At 36.8% G+C, this 20,772-nt stretch overlaps 1 protein-coding gene across 5 annotated transcripts in view; it reads right to left on the reverse strand.

Annotated features, from left to right (window-relative positions):
- The window catches only part of FGF12 (fibroblast growth factor 12), a 492,036-nt gene that overhangs the window by 155,298 nt on the left and 315,966 nt on the right, over positions 1–20,772 (reverse strand). For all 5 annotated transcript variants that reach the window (XM_024556270.4, XM_024556271.4, XM_045192061.3 and 2 more), the window contains one exon: positions 16,047–16,150. In XM_024556270.4, coding sequence (XP_024412038.1) covers positions 16,047–16,150 — 104 coding nt within the window. The remainder of the gene's footprint in view (positions 1–16,046; positions 16,151–20,772) is intronic.

Genomic DNA, 20,772 nt, shown 5'->3' on the forward strand with positions numbered 1-20,772 from the left:
TAGAAACTTTCAAGATAACAACCACACTCTAACAATAAGCACTTCAAATCTTACCATTTGCGACAGTGTGTGTAGACCTAGGGGGTATTACGCTACGTGAAATAAGTCAGACAGAGAAAGACAAATACCATATGATTTCACTGATATGTGGAATCTAAAAAATATATATAAATGCAAAACAGAAATAGACTCTTAGACATAGAAAACAGACTCATGGTTGCCAGAGGGGAGGGGGTAGGGGACTGGGTGAAAAAGGGGAAGGGACTGAGAAGCACAGATTGGTACACAATAGTCACAGGGATGTAAAGTACAGCACAGGGAATGCAGTCAACAGTGCTGGAACAACTATGCATGGTGCTGGCTGGGTACTGCGAGTATCAGGGGATACTTTGTAGAGTGTATCACTGTGTAATCATTATTCCGTACATCTGAAACTAGAACAAAATAATATTGCAAGTAAACTGTAATTGAAAAACAATTTAAATTAAAAGAAAAATCAGGCATTAAAAAGGCATACAAGTAAACCCTGAGAAAAACCTTCGGAAACCAATTGGCAACTATCCCCATCACATGTGTTACCTCACGTGTTACCCAAGCACTCGAAACTGCCGTGATGTTAAACTAGTCTGGAAGTGTCTAAGGGCAAAACAACTTTATATATTAAAGAACTTCAAACCAAATGAGGCCCTTTACAATGCTAAACCTGCAGCAGTAACCCATCTTACCCGATGGAGCACATCAGGGGAGCACTTCAGGGGAACTGGAGGTAGCTCATTTTAAGAAACCAAACTATGTGAATTATAATTATCTCAGCATTATATGACAGAAAGTGTCTTAGAACGTGCATGGGGAAATTTGTTCAAGGTCTGGCACCAGCTTGGGACACAAGATAAATCTCTTAAGCCCCCACAGCTGCCTCCTTGTATTCCATAAATAAGTGCAATATTTTTTGCCATTGCCTACTTCAAAGGGGTAGGAATCAAATAAAATCATGGATACAATCATGCTTTGTAATCCATAAAATACAATGTCAATAACGTACTTCATTTATAAAAATACTGCTTGCTTTTTGTAAATCGATGAATCACTCTTAATTGACTATGCAGGAAATACCTGGGGGCAACTCCATCCCTGGATATCACATCACTTGAAAACAAAGGTTTAAACCATATATATATCAGCTACCTAGGGTTCTTTATTCTATTCTCTTCTTGTTCCCTTTGGATATTATATTTTATAATCTATTTAGAATCCCAAAATAGGTTACTTTATTTTATTTATAAAATAAAGAACCCTAGGTAGCTGATAACGAAAAGCCTGCCTCTAGGATTAGACCACAGAGGGAAAAAACAAAACAGCAACCACAGCTTCTATTCTTCTCATTAAGATTAGAATACTAAACTCTGAATCTGATGGTTTCAAGAGTGGCTACGGTCAGGCCACTAACCTTTTGCAAGTGTTAGCAGAGCAACAGAAGAAGGTGAAACAATCGTGGTAATAGGCAATTCCATCACTTCTGTGGAGGTATTGTCGGCTGGATAATGAGATGGAAGTGTCTGCAGGGAACTGGAAGATGAAGATGTGAGGATAAATCAGATACAGGCTTTGCCTTGAAGATGCTGGTAATTTAGATGTGGAGAGAAAAGTACAAACTGAACCTAAGACAGAAAAAAGCTATGAAAGAGATACAAGGAAAATGCTACGAAGGATACAGAAAGGCGGAATGGATTCTATAGTCATAATAAGGAAGTTTTCATGGTGAAGGTATACTGAGTCCAAGAAAAAACGGGACAGTGGTACATACAGATGACAGGAAAAGGCATTAGGACTGAGTGCATGGAAAGGTGAGACAGGAAATGGCTCAAGAAGAAAAGACAACAGGGGAATGAAAGGAAAACACATCATAAAGAGAAATGAAAAAGAACATGAAATCAGAGAGTTATGTTGGGGTACAATTGTTAAAAGGGCATTGAAGGCCAACCAAAGAATTTTGGATTCTATAGAATGGGCTACTAGAATTCATTAAGGTTTTGGAGGCATTGAGCGGCTAGCTTGCCTTAAGGTGGTGAAATGCAAAACAGCATGGGAGACATAACTCCGCCTCCCAGAGTGTGCAAGGGTAAAAGCTTGGAGAAGAGAGCAGAGAACAGAGGTAATAATGTTATGAGGGAGGGTAAACATAAGTAAAAGCATCACTGTATTTCCACTCTAATCAAAATAGAAAAATAATAAATTTTTCCTCATGCAAAATATACATGCTACTCTGAGATATCTTATGTCTTGCCAAATGTTTTGACCTTTACAGGGGGTAGAAAAAAACTACTACTTTTACAGGGTGTTCATTGTTGAGATGAGTATATTAGCTATAATTTTATCTTTTAATATTCCTCTAACAAACATATAAAGCAGGTATAATGTATTCAATTTAAAAATTGGTAACAGTAATTCAGAGACTGTAAGTCACCTGAACTCAACCATCAGCAGGAAGGAACTACAACCCAGGACGACCGTTCTAAACACTTGGCGCTACATCAGATTGCTCGGCCTCGGTGTGAAGTCTCAGGGGCTGGTGTGTCCACGTGGAACAGGAGCTGTTCAATCACCAAATGTCATTTTAGGCTAAATCATATTGAAACTCTATGCATTCAGGTATTTGTTTTAAAGAATTTCTATTTTTTTCTTTTCTCCTTTTTTAGATGGACTGGATTAAACTATACAAGGCTAACTAGATACACAATATTCAAAATGGTAAATCTTTTGAGACTGAAACCTCATCCAGTTCACTGAGTGAAAGTACTATTGATTGACCCAGCCACTGGCCTTGAAAATAGACATAATGAATGCTGTAATGAACACAAGAGAGTGGTGGTAAAGTAATTGTGACAAAGCCATGAGACAAAAGCTGCATTAATAACCATGTTTTGCAAAAGAAGCTTCCATCATGACTTGAGATGTGCTTGCTGTGTCTAATGACGAAGACGAAACAAGCTAAACTGAGAACAGAGGATGTGTGTCGATTGCATGCTATTTCAGATTTTTTTAGAGATGATCTTCAAGTAATTTGATCATAACATGGATAAAATAAATAAAAATATGTAACTTTAAAAATCATATCTTTATGTACCTTTCTTTAAACATTCACACGGGCTTCAAATTCCTTAAAGCCTATTTAAAATAGTCATATTTAAAACGGCACCACAATTTGAAGTTTCCAAATGTATATAAAGAAGTAATATGTTCTACCGCAAGGCACTAAAATGTGCATTGCTAAATAGATACATATATTTCTATATCTTTTTTCACTAAATAGCCCCAAGACACAATTTTAATGTATAATTATTTTTTAAGAATACTACAAAGCATTTTAAAATTGTAAAAAAGAGAAGAGGAAAAAATACATTCTATGACTTGAGCGTATACCTATCCCAACGTAGCACCTCATTAACAGACGAACTATTAAAGCTCTGACAACAATAATTTAGAAGTCCAAGCTTAGTGAGTAAATTCAAATACCACTATTCCTAGCAAATACTAATCTTATTTTCAATTTTGTGGTCAAAATCAATGGTGTTTACATGCGTAGGGCACAGTTCACAATGAAAACACAAATTCTACTCTGTTTTCACTGTTTTTCCACTCTTTGCGCCTTTATCGGAGTGTTGACATTTTGTCACACCTCTCCAATTGTGAGGAAATTCACAACTTTGAGTTACTTTAAACAAATTAAAAAATGCAATTCAATCAATGTGTCGTGACTCCATTAGGGAAAATGATTTTATTTGCTTTTTAATCTCCATTAAAGCATGATTGAATTGATATTTTAAAATTGAATAGGCCTTTTCATAATAGCACTAAAGAGATAAAATTCACATATTATAAGTTCATCCATTAAAACTGTACAATCCCATGGTGTTTTAGTACTCATAGAGCTGTGTAACTATTATTACAACCCACGTTACAGCATTTCATTTCCTCAAAGAGCAACCCCACACCCTTCAGCAGTGGCCCAGTGCCATTCAGCGCTACCTATTCATTCATTGTATAGTGATGTGTATAACTTTCTGTCTCCACAGGGTTGTTCATTCAGGATATTTCATATAAATGGAATCACACAATAGGTTGTCTTTTGGACTAGCTTCTTTAACAATGTTTTCACCATTTAACTCTGTTGTATCATATATCAGTACTTCACTCCTATTTATTGCCTAATATTCCGTTGGATGAATATGTCACACTTGACCCTCCCGTTAGTTGATGGACCTTCGCATTGTTGACACTTTTTGGCTATTATCAATAATGTTACTATGAACATTAGCACACAAAATATTTTTGTGTGAACCAGTTTTCATTTCTCGTTGACACATACCTGGTTGTGAAATTGCTGGGTCATATGGTGACTCTATGTTTAAACTTCTGAGGAAATGCCAGGCTGTTTTACAGAACGACCACATCACTTTCCAGTCCTACCAGGAGTGAGTGAGGGCGCGCTTTCTCCATATCCTCACCTACCCTTGTCATTATGTCTTTTTAACACAGTCAGCCTAGTGGGTGGAAAGGGGTATCTCCCTTTTGTTTGCATTTTTTTTTATGACTAATGGTACTGAGAAAATTTTCATGTGGCTATTGACTGTCTGTATGTCTTCTTTGGAAATACATGTTTTTGTTAAAGTGTCCAGATCCTTTGCACGCCTTTAGTTAAGTTACCTGCTTTTTATTTTTAGCTGTAAGAGATCTTTATGTATTCTAAATACATGTTCTTTATCAACTACATGATTTGCAAACTTTCTCCCCTCCTCTGGGTTGCCTTTTCACTTTCTTGATTGTGTCCCTAGAAGCACAAAAGTTTTTAATTAAGATGAAAGCAAACATCTATTTTCCTTCTGTTGCTTGTGCTTTTGGTGTCACAGCTATAAAATCCCTCCTTAACCTCACATCATGAAAATTCACCCCTATGCTTTCTCGTAAGAGTTTCATTGTTTCAAATCTTACATTTGAGTCCATGATCAATTCTGAGTTATTTCTTTACACATAGTGCAGACGTTTTAAAATAATTTTTTACCAACAAGCTATTTTTTACTGAATTTATTGGGGCATTGGTAGCAAAGACAGTCTATTCAATAAATGGGATTGGGGAAATTTTACAGATAACTGTGAAAATATAAAACTAGACCACCTTCTTATACCATACACAAGAATAAACTAAAAATGGATTAAAGACTTAAATGTTAGACTCAAAATGATACAAATCCTAGAAGAAAACATAGGCAGTAAAATTTTGAACATTTCTCATAACAATATTTGTTCTGACATATCTCCTCAGGCAAGGGAAACAAAAACTAAACAAATGGGACTAAATCAAACTAAAAAGTCTTGCATGGCAAAGGAAGCCATCAACAAGATGAAAAAATAACCCACTGAATGGAAGAACATATTCACCAATACAACTGATAGGGGGTTAATATCCAAAATTCATAAAGAACTTATAAAACTCAATACCAAAAAAAATCCAATTAAAAAATGAGCAAAGAACCTAAATAGAAACTTCTCCAAAGAGAACATACAGATGCCAATTGGCAACATGCCATTATTAATCAGACTTCAAAGTCTTAAGATAATGCCAACAAAGTCTTTTCATTGAAATAACTAAGAAAGTTCTTGGAAATCCCTTAGGAATATTACAAATACAGAAAGGATTTCATCAAATAGCATACAAATTTTAAAAAACATACAAGTTATTCCTGAATTTTTTGTAAAACAATTCAAAAAACACAAATAGTACAAATAACAGAAATTCATGATGAGTTAATGCAAATTTTACAATTAAAAAAACATGCCAAGGCATAACATGTATCATGTTTCTATGACCCTGCTTCCTTCTTTTATGACCCTTAACAATTTCGATCTTTTATTACAGCATGAAAGCGCAGTGTTTGGCCTTTTCCGCTCATGGCAGAATTGTACTCGGCACATGGTAAGTGAAAATATTTAAAATCAAATAGATGAGCAAATGAAGATGAGACTGGCATTTCAGACACAAGAAGTACAACAAAAGGGGGGAAAACCAGTGAGGTTTACACACAATTTGTTCCTACCGATGTTTTGCCCTTATTCTTCCCTCTGCTAGTTGAATCACTCTTCTCCTAGTGTGGTCTGTTTTCTTTGCAGCCCTTAGGTTTTTTCCTTGAATGTCATCTCCTTAAAGATGATACTCATGGCAATGCCTTCTAAAATAGTTTCCTCTATTATTCTCTGTTACAGGAATATATGTATTTCTTTCATAGCACTAATCTTAAGTGATACATTTCATTTTGTTGTTTGCATGTCTTGCTCTCTCATTACAGTGGAAGGATTTTACATTTGATTTTCAGTGCCTAAGATATGTCTGCCACATTACCGATTCTAAATAAATAGGTACTAAACTACAGGATAAATGGAAGCATGAAGAGCTGCTGATCTCTGGATTTTCAGGCAGCTCTTTTGAAACCACAGGCAAACACATCCATACAAAGTCAACATGAATGTCCTTTTCCATGTGGCTTTCTGTTCCCTCACTACTGCTGACAGTTCCCTACAGAGAGACCTTTTCAGATCCAGTGAAACAGGAGAATGAAAGTTGAAGTAGTAATGCTTATTCATCTTCACCCTAACTACAGAAAGAAATTTCGGAGAAAATATCCATCAATCTACCATGGAAACAAGCTGAATCAAATCCCAGGTGAGTTCTAACCTATTTGGATCTGAATTAAATAACAGGTAATCTTTATGCCCTCCATTCTCTTCTAAACAGAAGTTCAATAAATTTTCACCTAATAATTATAGTGACTCAAAAGATCTTATTCAGCCTAATGAGACTACACATGCATATCTGTTCCTCCATCTGCTGACTTGCGAGCTAATTCTCTCCACCCCACCGCCCTTAAAGTCTTATCCTATGTCCACTTAAACGTTCAGTCTGAAGAGTTTGGCACCTACCCAGTATCCATTTTCCCCTTCCTATTAACAGAACCTTGGTTTTCATGGAGACAGCAAGGTAAGTAGCTTAAAATTAAAAACAAAACTAAAAACCCAGAAATTTCACTATATTCTTCCCACCTATAAGTGATCAGGTCACACAGGTCTATCCCTAAATGACCATTACTGTGACTTCTAGAAAATATGTTTTCCTGATAAAGTCACCATTTTATTGCCCAGAATGCTCATATTATCTGGTGATATAGGAGACATCTTGTACCATGAAGAAAAAGCCAAATCAATATAAATACCTTGGCCCTCGTGGGCCTGTTGAGCCAATCAATGAGCCAATACTGATAACTGTCTATATCTCCAGACTTCTGGTAACGTGAGAAAACACAAGCCTCTGAGCCCTTTCAACCACTTTTAAGGGTCTCTCTTTTACTCAGAGCTGAGCTCAATTCTTGGTTGATACAGGAAAATGAACTTAAGAAAATGGCCTTGAACAATGGGTCTTGAGAAGTAAAATCATATGAGGAAATTTTCAAATTAGTCAGAGGGATTCTGTGCATATACTGACACCCCAGATGACCAACCAAGACAAGTTACACAGTCATACACAGAGGATCATATATAAGGTGGCTGCATAATTCTTGCCCACGTCTTAATCCAGGTCTCTTCTGGAAACCAAAGAGGTACACTCATGACTACACTAAGACATGAGGCATAAACTGGAACTCTCCTGGATGAACCATGACATACCCAATGGGAGTCCAATATTTCAGTGGCCTCAACATAAAGTTCTTTCCAGGTGGAGGTGGCTGAAATATATGTCACTTTTGACATGTGCATTTCTATGTATCTGATCCATTTCCCCACTTTAACTACTAAATTTAAAAATGTTGTGGTACAGAAACAAACTTTAGGTTCATCATAAATGCATAAGGCCATAGGCTTGAAGTCTCCTCAAAACATAGCACTTGGTGATTCGTCCCTGTCTGCCAAAATTCTCATTTGGCCACCGATCACAGTGTCTTGTGGTTTTGCTTTTTAATATTCTTTTTCACAACGCTGTCTACTCAAAGAGCCAATTTCCCTGCAGACTTGGTCATAAGACTGACTGGCCTCTTTCTCTGCTGCACCACATCTACATTCCATTCGAATCTCAATGGAAAGCCTTCTGATTTTCTCCTTGCATTCAGCATTCACAATGTCCTTCTTCTCCCCTCCCTTAAGTCTCTGAAACTCATGGCATGCAAGCCTATTTTATGTAGTGTATTTCCCTTCAACTGAGTTACACAGGGAATAACTTGAAGAAGGAAAGTCCCTGAAAGTTGAAAAACTGGCTTATGCTTAAGCAGGGATGGGCAGGTGTTGAAAAAAAAAACTGATCTATTACTTCCGATTTTTTTTGTATTTAGAAACTGAAAATATATATATATATATATATATGATAATTGCTATTCTTGTACATTGGTTTTGGACAGTAGGTCCAAAGGAAGGCAGAACTAATCAGAACAGGGAATCTCTTTGGGGAATCAGGCTAGACCAGAAAGCCATGGTAAAGTCAGAACTCTTCTGAAGGAGGTGCTTGGATACTCCTTCGGGAACCACATGGAGAACATGGAATGAATGAACCTTTAGCTTTCTTGGACAATCTGACTACTTTGAATATGAGTTCATCCCTTTATTAGTTTATAAGGTTAAAAAATCACAAACCTAACTGGTTCACACAAGAAGGGCAATTATTGGCTCATGAACTGAAACTCCAGAGGTAAGGCTGGCTTCAGGTGTTCCTTCATGTGCAGCTTCACAGGAGGTGAACAAGAGCAGGTTTCTCCATTCCTTTACCTCGACCCCCTGCCCTCTGACTGTTGGAATCATTCTAAGACAGGATTTCTCCTTGTGCTTTTAAAGTGGTTGCCATCCTTTTATCCTCACAGCTCTAAATTAAGTTTAAAAAAAGAAAAAGGCAATGTTCTTTCAACAGATAAAGCCAAATTTTGGGCCTGAAGCTAATTAATTGGCTTTACTTAAATGAAAAATACTCAAATACTCTGCAACCAACCTTGCATGAGCAGTGTGGGTCCGGATATTGGATTAGACAAATCAGTAATAACCACTGAGACAAAGAGCAGAATTAAGCCTGCATGGACTTCATGGATTAATGGTAAGAAATCAAATGAGGATGCACGGAGCATCTTCTTGAAAACAGCTATTACTACTGCTGCTGCAGTGGCTACTTCCAGCTAACACTCAAGTCGCCAATGTACTAGGCACAGTGCCAGGACTTCACACACATCGTTTCCTGTAATCCTCACTGTAATCCTATGCAGCAGGCACTTCCATTATTGTCCCCATTTTACATACAGGGAAACTGAGTCAAGAAGATTAAGAAACGTCTATAATGGCACTGAAAAAGTACATTACAGAGCTATGATTTATTTCTATAGCTTGCACTCTTAAATACTATTTAATACTGCCTAATTTGCTAATGACTAAAGAAACACAATCCAGAAATTCAGGTATATGACTACAGGTTGACCTAATGTGCCTAATGGTAAGGTCGAAAACTGTTATTAGGAACACATGTGCTAATTTTCACAATTAAGGCTAGCCATGGAGCTAAAGTATTAACATTTTCCAGAAGTTATAAACACTTGGAATAAAACCAATACCACCTAGAGCTCAAAATACCATAATAAGATAAAAATGGATGCTTATCATTACTCAATCCTTACTGAAAGTATAACTAATGATCTTTTGAGTCTTCCTACAGAAAGGAACACAATTCCAACAAAAAATTATGTCACATATTCAGAAGGAACAAATGCCAGATTCTTGGGCTGACAGGATTCCATATTGTCTTTATTTTTAGTTGAAAAAATACCTCAGTTCAGTTAATTAATATATATATCTGTGTGTGTGTATACACATATATAAAACACACACATATATATGTAAAAAGAAATAGACAAAAAAGTAATCATTCTCTTAGTGCTATGACCAAAAATTAACCTAAAATGAGAAAGAAATGTCAAAAAATCCAAAGGAACCACAAGCATATGGAAGAAAAAATTATGTAAATGACCTAAACTGAATATTTAACAATCTAATTGCTGAACAATTGTGATTTGGCCTTTGACTTCTTTCTATTCAGGTGCCATTAACTTCGAAAGTCTAGGATTGATTTGGCATTAAGCGCTAAGGTGTTCTCTCCCGCTCTCAGTGTCCTTCAATGTTAGGAACTTTTTAGAGACGCCATTTGCCCCAAGAAACAGTTCTGCACACACCTCAGATTTCAGAATATTTCATGAGAAAATTGCTTAACAAGGAACCTCAACTTGCAAAGTAAGAATTTTGTACCCCTACTGTAGACATGTTTTAAAAAATCTATTTCTTTTCATCATAGAGTAGAAATCTTTCATGGAAAGATGAACTGTAATGACCAGGTCGCTTCACAGGAAAATGTCCTAGCCAGTCTTTGCTTCTTGTCCCACCTCTTTTAGAAGCCCTATTTAATTCATAAAGGAAAACATGACATCAACATCTTACACTACAACACAATATAGACTCAGTGCAGAGAAGTATGAACAATATAGTTCCTCAACCAAACCTTCCATATTTTAACAGGACAAATATGGACTCTTCAAAGTTGAACTAATTAAATGAACAAGGAAGTGTGTAGAATCACAATCAGGAAAATTATTATAAAAACCATTTAGACCAGATGGCCAATGAAATATTACCAAAATCAAATTGCATGAAATGCATCCGTCAGCACATTTAACAGGATTTTAACAGGTGCCTCATGGGAGATATTAATCTGTATTAGACTTGATCCCTAACTTCAAGGAGCTTGCATCTGACAGGATACACAGGGCATAAAAAACAAATAAATCTAAGAAAAGGAAGAAAGGAAATATATAAACATCTTATCAAACTACAAAATATAAAAGTTATTTTGGGCTGCAGAACCAGAAAAAGCATATTGGGTCCTCAAGTGATGGAGTATTTTGGACATCTGGAATAGTGGGGAGGCAAAAGTAATTAAGGGAATAAAATAAAAAGTACTTTCTCCTATTGTCCACCTTGTCAGTATAAAATGTCTTTTCTTATGGTTCTCAATATTAACCTTCTCTTTTCTTCTTCCTCAGAGGCCCCTTCCATGTTTCTAGGTAATTCTTGATCAGTTTTTCAATATAAAGTCAATATGATCTTGCAGTCTTGACAATTTCTACTCTTGCTGAAGAACCAGATTTAGGCATAGAATTCTACACGGTCAAAAGGATATGAATCCATCAAGCTGTCTCTCATTCTTGTTGTTACTGTTGCTTTAGTTCGCTACCATACTGTACACGTAAAAATGATTAAGATGGTAAATTTTATGCTATGTATTTTTTATCACAATAAAAAATAAAAGAGGGGGAAAGGCATAAGTTCAAACTATGGTGCATCCATTCTGCTCCAAACAAATAGTGATAATGAATAAAATATAAAAAATTAAGCCTAAATAACAATGCCAGGATCAAAGCAAGCTAAGCACTGAGCAGGTAGCAGCTGCAGGCCCTCAGGGCTCAGGTCCTGAAGAAGGCACCGAGACCCACAATTGTGCTCTGTGCAGGTGCAGGTTAATGTCAATAAAGGCCCTCTGTGTAGAGCAGAGGGCCAGAGCCAGGCCACCTGCCCATACCAGGATCTGGGATAGTTTTCCTACCTCCAACTCTTAAAAGGCCAAAGTAAAACTTCTAAAATGCTGTTACTATTTTACTCAAGAGCAATGATAGACACAGCCTCACAATGAGAAGAACTAGAGCAAGCCACCCCCTAGCCCAGGCCCCCTTCCCTAACCTTAATGTTTCCCTAGAATAGGAGCCTTGAAATGACTCTTAAACTTACTCTCTCTAAGCTAGGGCCACTGGAGGCTAGAAAGAGGCAACCAAAACATTGCCAGGAAGTGAGGGCAGACCTTGAAGGAAGTAGATCTGGGAGAGGGAGAGAAATGTGCCTGCAGATAAAAATTCCAAACACATCAAGAACTCATTCTAAATTCTAATATCATCTAAATCTACTGCTAAAAATGGCAGCCAAAAAAAATCAACAATTGAAACATGAATTCATTACAAAAGAAATTAACTTTATGGAAAAGTGTGACAAAGTCTTATAATAATGCTCAAATGAGTTGATTACTTTATTATAAAAAGAGCCAGATAGTAAAAACAGGAGGAAATAAATCAGGAACAGATAAATATTAAACAAAAACCACTAGACATCCAGACCTGAAAAATATAGTGAAATTAAAAACCATATGGTATAAATTTTTTAGATTAATTTGGACGTTTCTATCATAAGTCATTTAAGTACTGTCAGCACAAGAGATTGGACAACATGATACAGAAATAAAATGTATATGGGTTAAGAGTTTAAATTTTCCAAAATTTAAGGACTGTGATTCTTAGAATTAAAAGGTAATTCTGAATTCCTAACAAGATAAATTAAGACAGATTCACATCTAGACATAGTGAATTTGCAGAACAAGAAGTATAAAGAGAAAAATAGCCTTTAAGTTTTCCATGTAGGAAAGAATATTCCACGTACCTACAGAAGAAAGAGTATTAAACTGGGAGTAAACTTGGCATAGTCAATAATAGATGCCGGAAGTCAACGCGATAGAAAAATATTGGTCTATTTCTAATTGTATAACTATCTGAACTGTAATTCAAGAGTGAAAGTGCAAGGTAGGCATTTCACGGAGACCAGAATGAAATGAATTCACCATCTGCACACCCTCACACAAAAACCAAAGATTTCTCTCATAAGAAAAGTAAACTCAGGAAGGCCAAATTTGATACACACCAAAACAAAAACTGTATGCATAGAAATTCTTTTAAAGATCAGTGAGTTTAACTATTAGCTACAGAATTATTCAAATAGATTTTATTTTAAAATGTAACTAATCAAATTGCCAAGAAGGCTGGTGGTGCTCGCTAAGCAAGAAAGCACCCTGAGGTCTGTTGGCTGTTTGGAAGAAGGACAGAAACACTAAAAATACTTAGCAAACTGTATACTTATATATGTAGGTTAAAAACAAGGGTAAACTACTAAAAGGATAGACTTATAACCTACCTCTACAAAGCAGCAGAAGAATAAAAATAGTAAAAAATGTTTCAATACTGTGAGGAAATAAAGAATATGGAAGCAAAAAATGCATAAACTACAATGATAAAAACAAATCCAGATGCATCAACAATCACATTAAATACATACGGATTAAACGCACCTATTAAAGCATAGATTTTTGGAATAGATCTTAAAAGTTTTGCTCCACCCTACCTGACAATCACTCTGCCTTTCCCACTCTTTCCTTCTTTTCCTGGTGAGGGGAGCAGTGGGAAATCCAAAGTAACAGGGAATAATTCTTGGCTTAAATGTGAATACAAACCATGTAAATGACACTCGATAAATGATACCATTTGTGAATTTCTCTTGGATGCTCAGTTTGTTTCTTTTGGATATCTTAGGTGATGAATCAGTCACACACCCCTCTTCCAGCCCTTCCCCACCATGTACTCCTGCTGTGGCCCTTACTGGAATGCCCAGCTACACTGTTTCACACCAACTAGCAAATCGCTTTCCAGGTAACTTCAAACCTCAATACATCCCAAAACACCCAGGAAAGGCATGTTAAAGGCCTGTTTTTAACTCACCACAAGGCTCCAGGCTGCATGAGTGCTCATACCACACAGACGGCAGCAGTAGGAAGTATGACGAATCCTTGACACCCAATTCTCTTTCACATCTGCCTCCCCTAGACTGGCTCCCTTAGTTCCGTAACAAAGTCTTCAGACCCATACCCACTGTTTAAAATTAAAAACCAGCATCATCTCCTATTAGTCTCATCCAGAAAGACGATGGTTTTCAAAGTAGGAGCCCTGATGATCTCTGTCAGTGATGCCACACTTATAATTACAGGAAAATTGTTCCCAGGAGCTCTGCAGGACCATAAGCAGGGAAAGTCACTGCGATTCTTGGTATGAAGCGTGTTTCATTTAAGTAAAGAGAAAAATTGAAAATCTAGGTACCCCAAACAAGGAACTCAACCACAGCTGACTACTGGCTTTACTAAGGTATTAATTAGCTCCTTTGTAGAAAAGGCACCTACAGTAAGATTCTATTGGCAAGAATTTCTTAAAACTCCCCCCTATGAGCTCAAGCCCTGCATCCCTACAAATGCTGCGGAGCATCAAGTTCAGTCATCTCATACGGAATGCCCAGGCTCCTCCCAGGAACTTTGGGACTGCATCCAACAGGGTGACCTCTCCCCACATCTGGCCCCTGCCACACACACACACATACACACACACACACACACACATGGGCTTCTGCACACCTGCCTCCTGCCTATAGTACCCCTGCCAGACTCTCTGTTTTCTTCCTCCCAGACCTTTAGAAATAAACTCTAGTCCAAGGACATAAACTCTACAGTTCTTGCGGAATTACAACTTGAATTCTGACCTTTTAAATAAAAATAAATAATGACCTCAATATAACTATGATTGTAATATACTCTACTGTTAGCAGTTTATCTGATGACTGATTAAACCCTTAAATTAATATGACTCTATAACCATCTCCATGTTTTAGTTTGTAGTACATTCAAATTGTTTTTAAAAGTTTGTGAGAACTGGGATTATTCAAAATAACAACTTGTTATCTTTCTTTTCCTTATTTTAATTTTTATATCTAAAATACAGACTCACAGTACCTGGACATGAAGAACTGTTAGAATTCAGACACACTAAAAATGACAGCCCACTGTTTTGACCAAAAATATATTTACCTTTAAGTATTAATTTGAGTAGAAACTGTTGGAAAAAAGTATATGTACACATCTAGTACGTATATTTAGATCTGAATATTTTTGAGAGTAAAATCATAACTTTAAGAATTCTATTATGAATGACAGATATATTATTAATATCAAGCATAATATATCAGAGATTCATTGAACTGAATATTCAAAAAGTTTAACAGAAGATATACAATAATTAATTTAGAATCCAGTAGGCATGAGTGAACTTCCTGAATAACCTTTTACTACTTATTGAGAACACAGAAATTAAGGGTGGAAATCTGTAACCATAATTTTCAAGGACATTTCTTCATGAACTACAAATAGACAAGTCCCTTATTAGAGAACAGAAATTATATATACACAAGATCCAATGCAGCCACACTCTCTCAATGCATAAATTATTCTCTTGAGAATGAGACAGGCATCAGAATAGCATTAACTACTTTAAAATATGTCAGTGCTGATAATGTAGCCACTGATGTTGCCTAATTCTGTTAGCTTTAGATTTAAAAGAGACATTAGACAATAGCCTCATTTTGTTTTATTTTTTATTTAATTCATTGAGTTAACATCGGTTGATACAATTATATAGGTTTCAGTAGTAAAACTCTGTAAGTTTAAAGGTCCAGAAATTAAGTCAACACTAGGATGTGACTTGCCCAAAGGAACAACTACATAGTAACTGAAATGCAAATAAAACTCAAATATCCCAGCCCTTAATCCAGAGCTCATCGCACAAATTCACACTCTACCTTTACAGTGACCAGGGGCCCCAGGAGTCTGATGGACCCGGCACTGCACAGATCGTACTGGATACAACGAAAGGATAACATATTTTGAAAGTTTTTTCTCCATAACAAGACAGGAAGACTCACAGACAAATGGAAGACTCTAGCTTCGCAAATCATCCTCTGTGTCTGAATAGGAAGTGACAGGAGAAAGGAAAAATCACTCACCTCTTGCACTGAACAGAAAGGTAAAATTTAAAAAATAGATTATCCTCTAGAAGTGGAAGATAGGTGAAGAGAATTTATATTACATGGAAAGTAACTAGATCTTCCTCAATAGGACAAGATCTTCAACATTCTAAATTTTAAAATCTTCATAATAACCCCCACATACTAGCTCAGGAAATATAAAATTATATCAACTGTCAGGTTTTTTTCCTGAAATAATGGAAAAATGGTTACTCCAATGTTAGTTTTTACACACACTCACACACACACAATGAGGTACTCACTGAGCTATAGAGATAACCTTCACCGTTCATGGCCACATAGAGGCTGGCCTTCACCCCTTGGATGGCCACCACACGCAGGCCCACAGGAATCAGATTGAAGAGGGCTAGAGGAAAAAAGAGAAAAAGGATCAGTGATCTTCTGAATAAATCATCTTTTTTATTAAGATGATTCTTAAGAGTTAAAAGCTATGAACTGAAATTGATGGGGAAGGGAAGGAGGGAGAGAAGGAAGTCTGTCTAAGGGTGAGAAGAACTCACCCTTCTGCCTCTGTGCCACCACTGTGTAGTGTCAGGTAAACCACATAAGCTTACCCGCAATGAAGGGGTTATATTACAAGGATCTGAGAGTACAAGATCTCTGCTCTGCAAAATGAACTCATATTCAAACCATGTAATATGTTTATTAACAAATAATTTAAACCAAATTTTTTTTCAATAGTGGAACGTACTTGTAGTCAGAAATACTAATAAATTATGACCTTTGTAACACATGCCACACCTTCTTTCTCTGTTCTTACCACTGTCCTTGTTGTACTGAAATAAGAAGTATTGTACAAGACCTTAAAGTCTAGGTGGGGGGAGAAAGCTGAGACATATGGAACCATCTGATACAGTGTATAATTTATTTCTATAATTAGCTGTAATATATGCATTCTATATATATTCTCTGTGTTACAGGGTTCAGGAAAATGGGAGGCCTGTGCGGAATGAAGTATTCAGGAAATGTCGTACACAGAAGATGGGACCTGAGTTGACACTAACAGGAAGGGCAGCAGCTGAGTGAGCCAGGGACAAAAGGACACTTAGTGAGGCAATAAATCAGGCGGTTCTTTGGGGTAATGGATGTATACAGGGAGGGACTGGCAGAGTGGAGGATTTATTTCATATTGGGGAGAAATGGAAAAGAACACCATGTAGATCAAGTATAGATAAGTAACTGCGACTCTGGCATTCTAATCCTAGAGATCTAGACTCTTCTAAATAGGCAACAAGAAGTTGACATACCAAGAGTCAAGAAGCAAGATTACAAAAACGTGTCAGACTTGCAGACAAAATAATTTATAAACCCACTCAGAAGCTGCATGGTTTTGAGCCATTCATTGAACCTGTCTGCTTTAGTTTTCCTGTCTGTAAAATGGGCATAATAACCCTGACTGCACAGAATAGAAGAATCAAAGGCATAATCGTGTTCTTGAAAGTTTTTCACGAAAAAGATGTGTGCTCTCTATGTGAGTTATTTGTTACTAATACATTATTTTCTGCATGTCAAATAAGGTTAGCATAGGATCTAATGTAAAAACTAACATACCATTCCAGTAATATTTGAGTTTATATTCAGGAGGTTACTTAATACTTTTAAAAATAATACTTCATATTTGTGTAACATCTAATTTTCAAAATGTTGATAATCCATTATTGTATTTGACCCACAACCACAAACACTAAGAAGAGTTTGGACAGAATGGTTATCCTAATTTTTGGAAGGGCAAACACATTCAGAGAGATAATCTGGGTTAAACAGCATCTGAAAAAGCTTTTCTAGCTCTCTAATGTGGCTACCTACCCAAAATATTATATTTCTCCTTTCTTTCCTTTTAAGTTTAATTTCTCCTAATATCTGTTCTTACTTTCCTGTGAGGTTACAGATGATCAGCTATTTCCTTACATACCCTACAGCTAGCTGTGGCCATGGCCTCACCACTGGCCAATAAGATGCAGACTGAAGGGTCTTTGTAGGCTTGAAGTCTCCTTCCATAAACACAGCTTGGAAGTGCCCTTTGCCCTGTTCTCGGCCCTTTGCCTGACTGCTGGTGGAACAGGGGTGTGGGGGCTGGATCATCCCAGACCATGAAAACAAGGGCTCCTCCTCAGGGAGTGGTGGCGGGTGAGCTGGAAGGAGTTGAGTCCCTGAGGACTTTGTGGAGCAGCGGCACCAGCTGCCCCTCCAGTTACCTAGGTCTGGCATTTATGTGAGAAAATAAGTTCTTGTTATTTTAGTCTGTGAAACAGAGCCAATCCTAACTCCAGCCAACAGAGATTGTTAAAGAAAACAGAGTGAACACGGGTGATGCAAACTAATATAAGGTTCTTCATACATGGTAAGTAAATGCATCGACTAAAAAAACTCAGCAGGTTCGATGAGAGTTCTCACGAGAAACATAATGAAATCCAAAATTGTGCACAATGTCTTTCTAAGGTCAAGATTCCCCAGGAAAAATGCAAGAACGTCATTTAGCTAAAACAGAAATTTTTTTAAAAAGCAACTATAAAGCTTTACCTATCTGAGGAGAGTGAGAAAATTACTAAAGCTAGGCAGGGAAAAAAGCCAAAAACTTGTATGAAACTTTTATATAAATACACGAAGTGACAATGGCTTTAAATGGTATGCTTTAGGAGAGTTAACAAGTCCATAAAAAATCAGTAAACAATTTGGAATTAGACTGTTTAGAAGTAAAAGCTACAAACTGTTCTCTTCGGAAGGACCTGCGAATGCTTCCTAAACTCTTGAGAAGCGAGAATGACTTACCCTTATCTATTAGTTGTCTTCAATGTAGCATACGGGCTCTACTTTGCTACTCGGTGAGAACTCCTCCTGTCTCCGCTCTCTCCCTTCATCCTCAAAGCCACTGTCCTCACTCATAGCAGCCAAGCCACACCATTCAAGGACTTTGCTGCTACACATACCATTTCCCTTCTTACAATTTCTAGTGATCAATTCCTCATTGTCTTCAAGATGGATCCAAGTCTTTACTCCAGCCCTCAAAACCCTTTACCACCTGGTTCCAATCCACATTTCTAATCTCTCACCTGTTACTCATTCCATCCACCATAGTCAGCCTCATAGAGATTTTTCCACTTGCTAAATTCCCCCTTGATAACAATGTAATATAGCTAGGCTGAACTATTTTTTTTCTTTTGTCCTCTATTTAAAAAGCCTATTTTCCCATTTCTAAATTTGGTCAACTGTTCTCATCCTTTAAGACCTATCTTATTTATCTGATCTCCCTCCTCCTACCTTTTAACCACATGTTTTTTCTTACTTCATTCCCTAGGCTTTAAACATCGCTTTTCCCCTATCTCCAGGCTAACACCCAGCCATGCTTGAAATGACACACCAAATGCCTAGTGCTTTCCCTCATTTCTCACCTACCCAAGACCTGGATCTACACTACATTTACAATTTATAATTTTCTTCCTTAAAATATATGTTTCATCTCCTAAACACATCTAGATTGTGAGATCTCAAAAAAAAAAAAGGATCACATCTAAGCCACATTTGTAAATATGAAGAGAATGAGGAAAGGCATAAAAGAAAGAGAGAATAACAAAGACAAGAAACAAAGAGAGAGAGAAAGAGAGAGATTGAAAGAATAAGGAGGGCAGAATATATTCTATTTACATTCAGGATCCCAGTAAACATTTGCTGAATAAAGACTGCAGTTGTAAATCAAATAGAGTCCACGCATCTAATCGGGCATTTGAACATCTTCTCAATCCTGTCCTTTCCAAAAGGAGTATCTCATTCTAAAGCTTTATGTAGATCTCACACTTACATTTTTTAAATGAAATAATGAAGTTGGTGTTCTAGCGACCCATAAACTAAACTCAATCATTAAACCCCAGGGGAAAAGATAATGAGGACAAGAGATGGTTTCTTCAACAAACGGTGTTGGGAAAACTGGATATTTATATTCCAAAGAATAAAATTTGACCTTTATATCATAAACAAACAAATGAAACTCAAAATGGATTAAAAATCTAAACATAAAACCTGAAACTGTAAATTTCCTAGGAAAAAACATAGTGGAAAAGCTTCTTCACATTGATCTTACAAGTGATTTCTTGGCTATGACACCAGAAACAGAGGCAACAAGCGAAAATAGACAAGTGGGGCTACATCAAACTAAAGATCTGCACAGGAAAGGAAGCAACCAACAGAATAAAAATGAACCTGCAGAATGGGAGAAAATATCTGAAAACCATGTATATGAGAAGGAGTAAATACCCAAAATATATCATTGTTACAACTCAATAGCAAATAATAAGCAGAGCCCAATTAAAAACAGGCAAAAGATCTGAATAGACATTTCTCAAAAGACGATATACAAATGTATACAACAGATACACAAAAAGTGTTCAACATCACAAATCATCAGAGAGACACATATCAAAACCAAAATGAGGTATCACCTAAGACCTGTTAGAAGGAGCACAAACAAGAAGGAAGGAAGGAAGGAGGGAGAGAGGGAGGGGGGAAGGGGGAGAGAGAGAGAGAGAGAGAGAGAGAGAAATAGAGGAAGAAAGGAAGGAAGGAAGGAAGGAAGGCAGGCGGGCTGATGAGGATGTAGCAAAACCAGAACCTTTGTGCACTGTTGACAGGAATGCAGTCACTTATGGGAAACAGTAAAGAAGTTCCTAAAAAAAATTAAATATAGACCCACCCCCATCATATGATTAGAAATCCCACTCCTGGGTTATATTCCAAAGAGCTGAAATCAGGATCTCAAGAATATATCTGCCCTCCTATGCTCATTGCATCATTATTCACAATAGCTGAGATAGGAAAACGAGTACCCATGTGTGGATAAAGAAAGTGTGGTATAGACATATAGAAAAATACTCAGCACTTAAAAAGAAGAAAATCCTGTCCTATACAATATGGATGAAACTGGAGGACACTATGCTAAATGAAATAAGCCAGTTCTAGAAGGACAAATACTGTGTT

The sequence above is a fragment of the Desmodus rotundus genome, chromosome 2, assembly GCF_022682495.2.
Source record: "Desmodus rotundus isolate HL8 chromosome 2, HLdesRot8A.1, whole genome shotgun sequence".
In the NCBI taxonomy this organism is placed as follows: domain Eukaryota; kingdom Metazoa; phylum Chordata; class Mammalia; order Chiroptera; family Phyllostomidae; genus Desmodus; species Desmodus rotundus.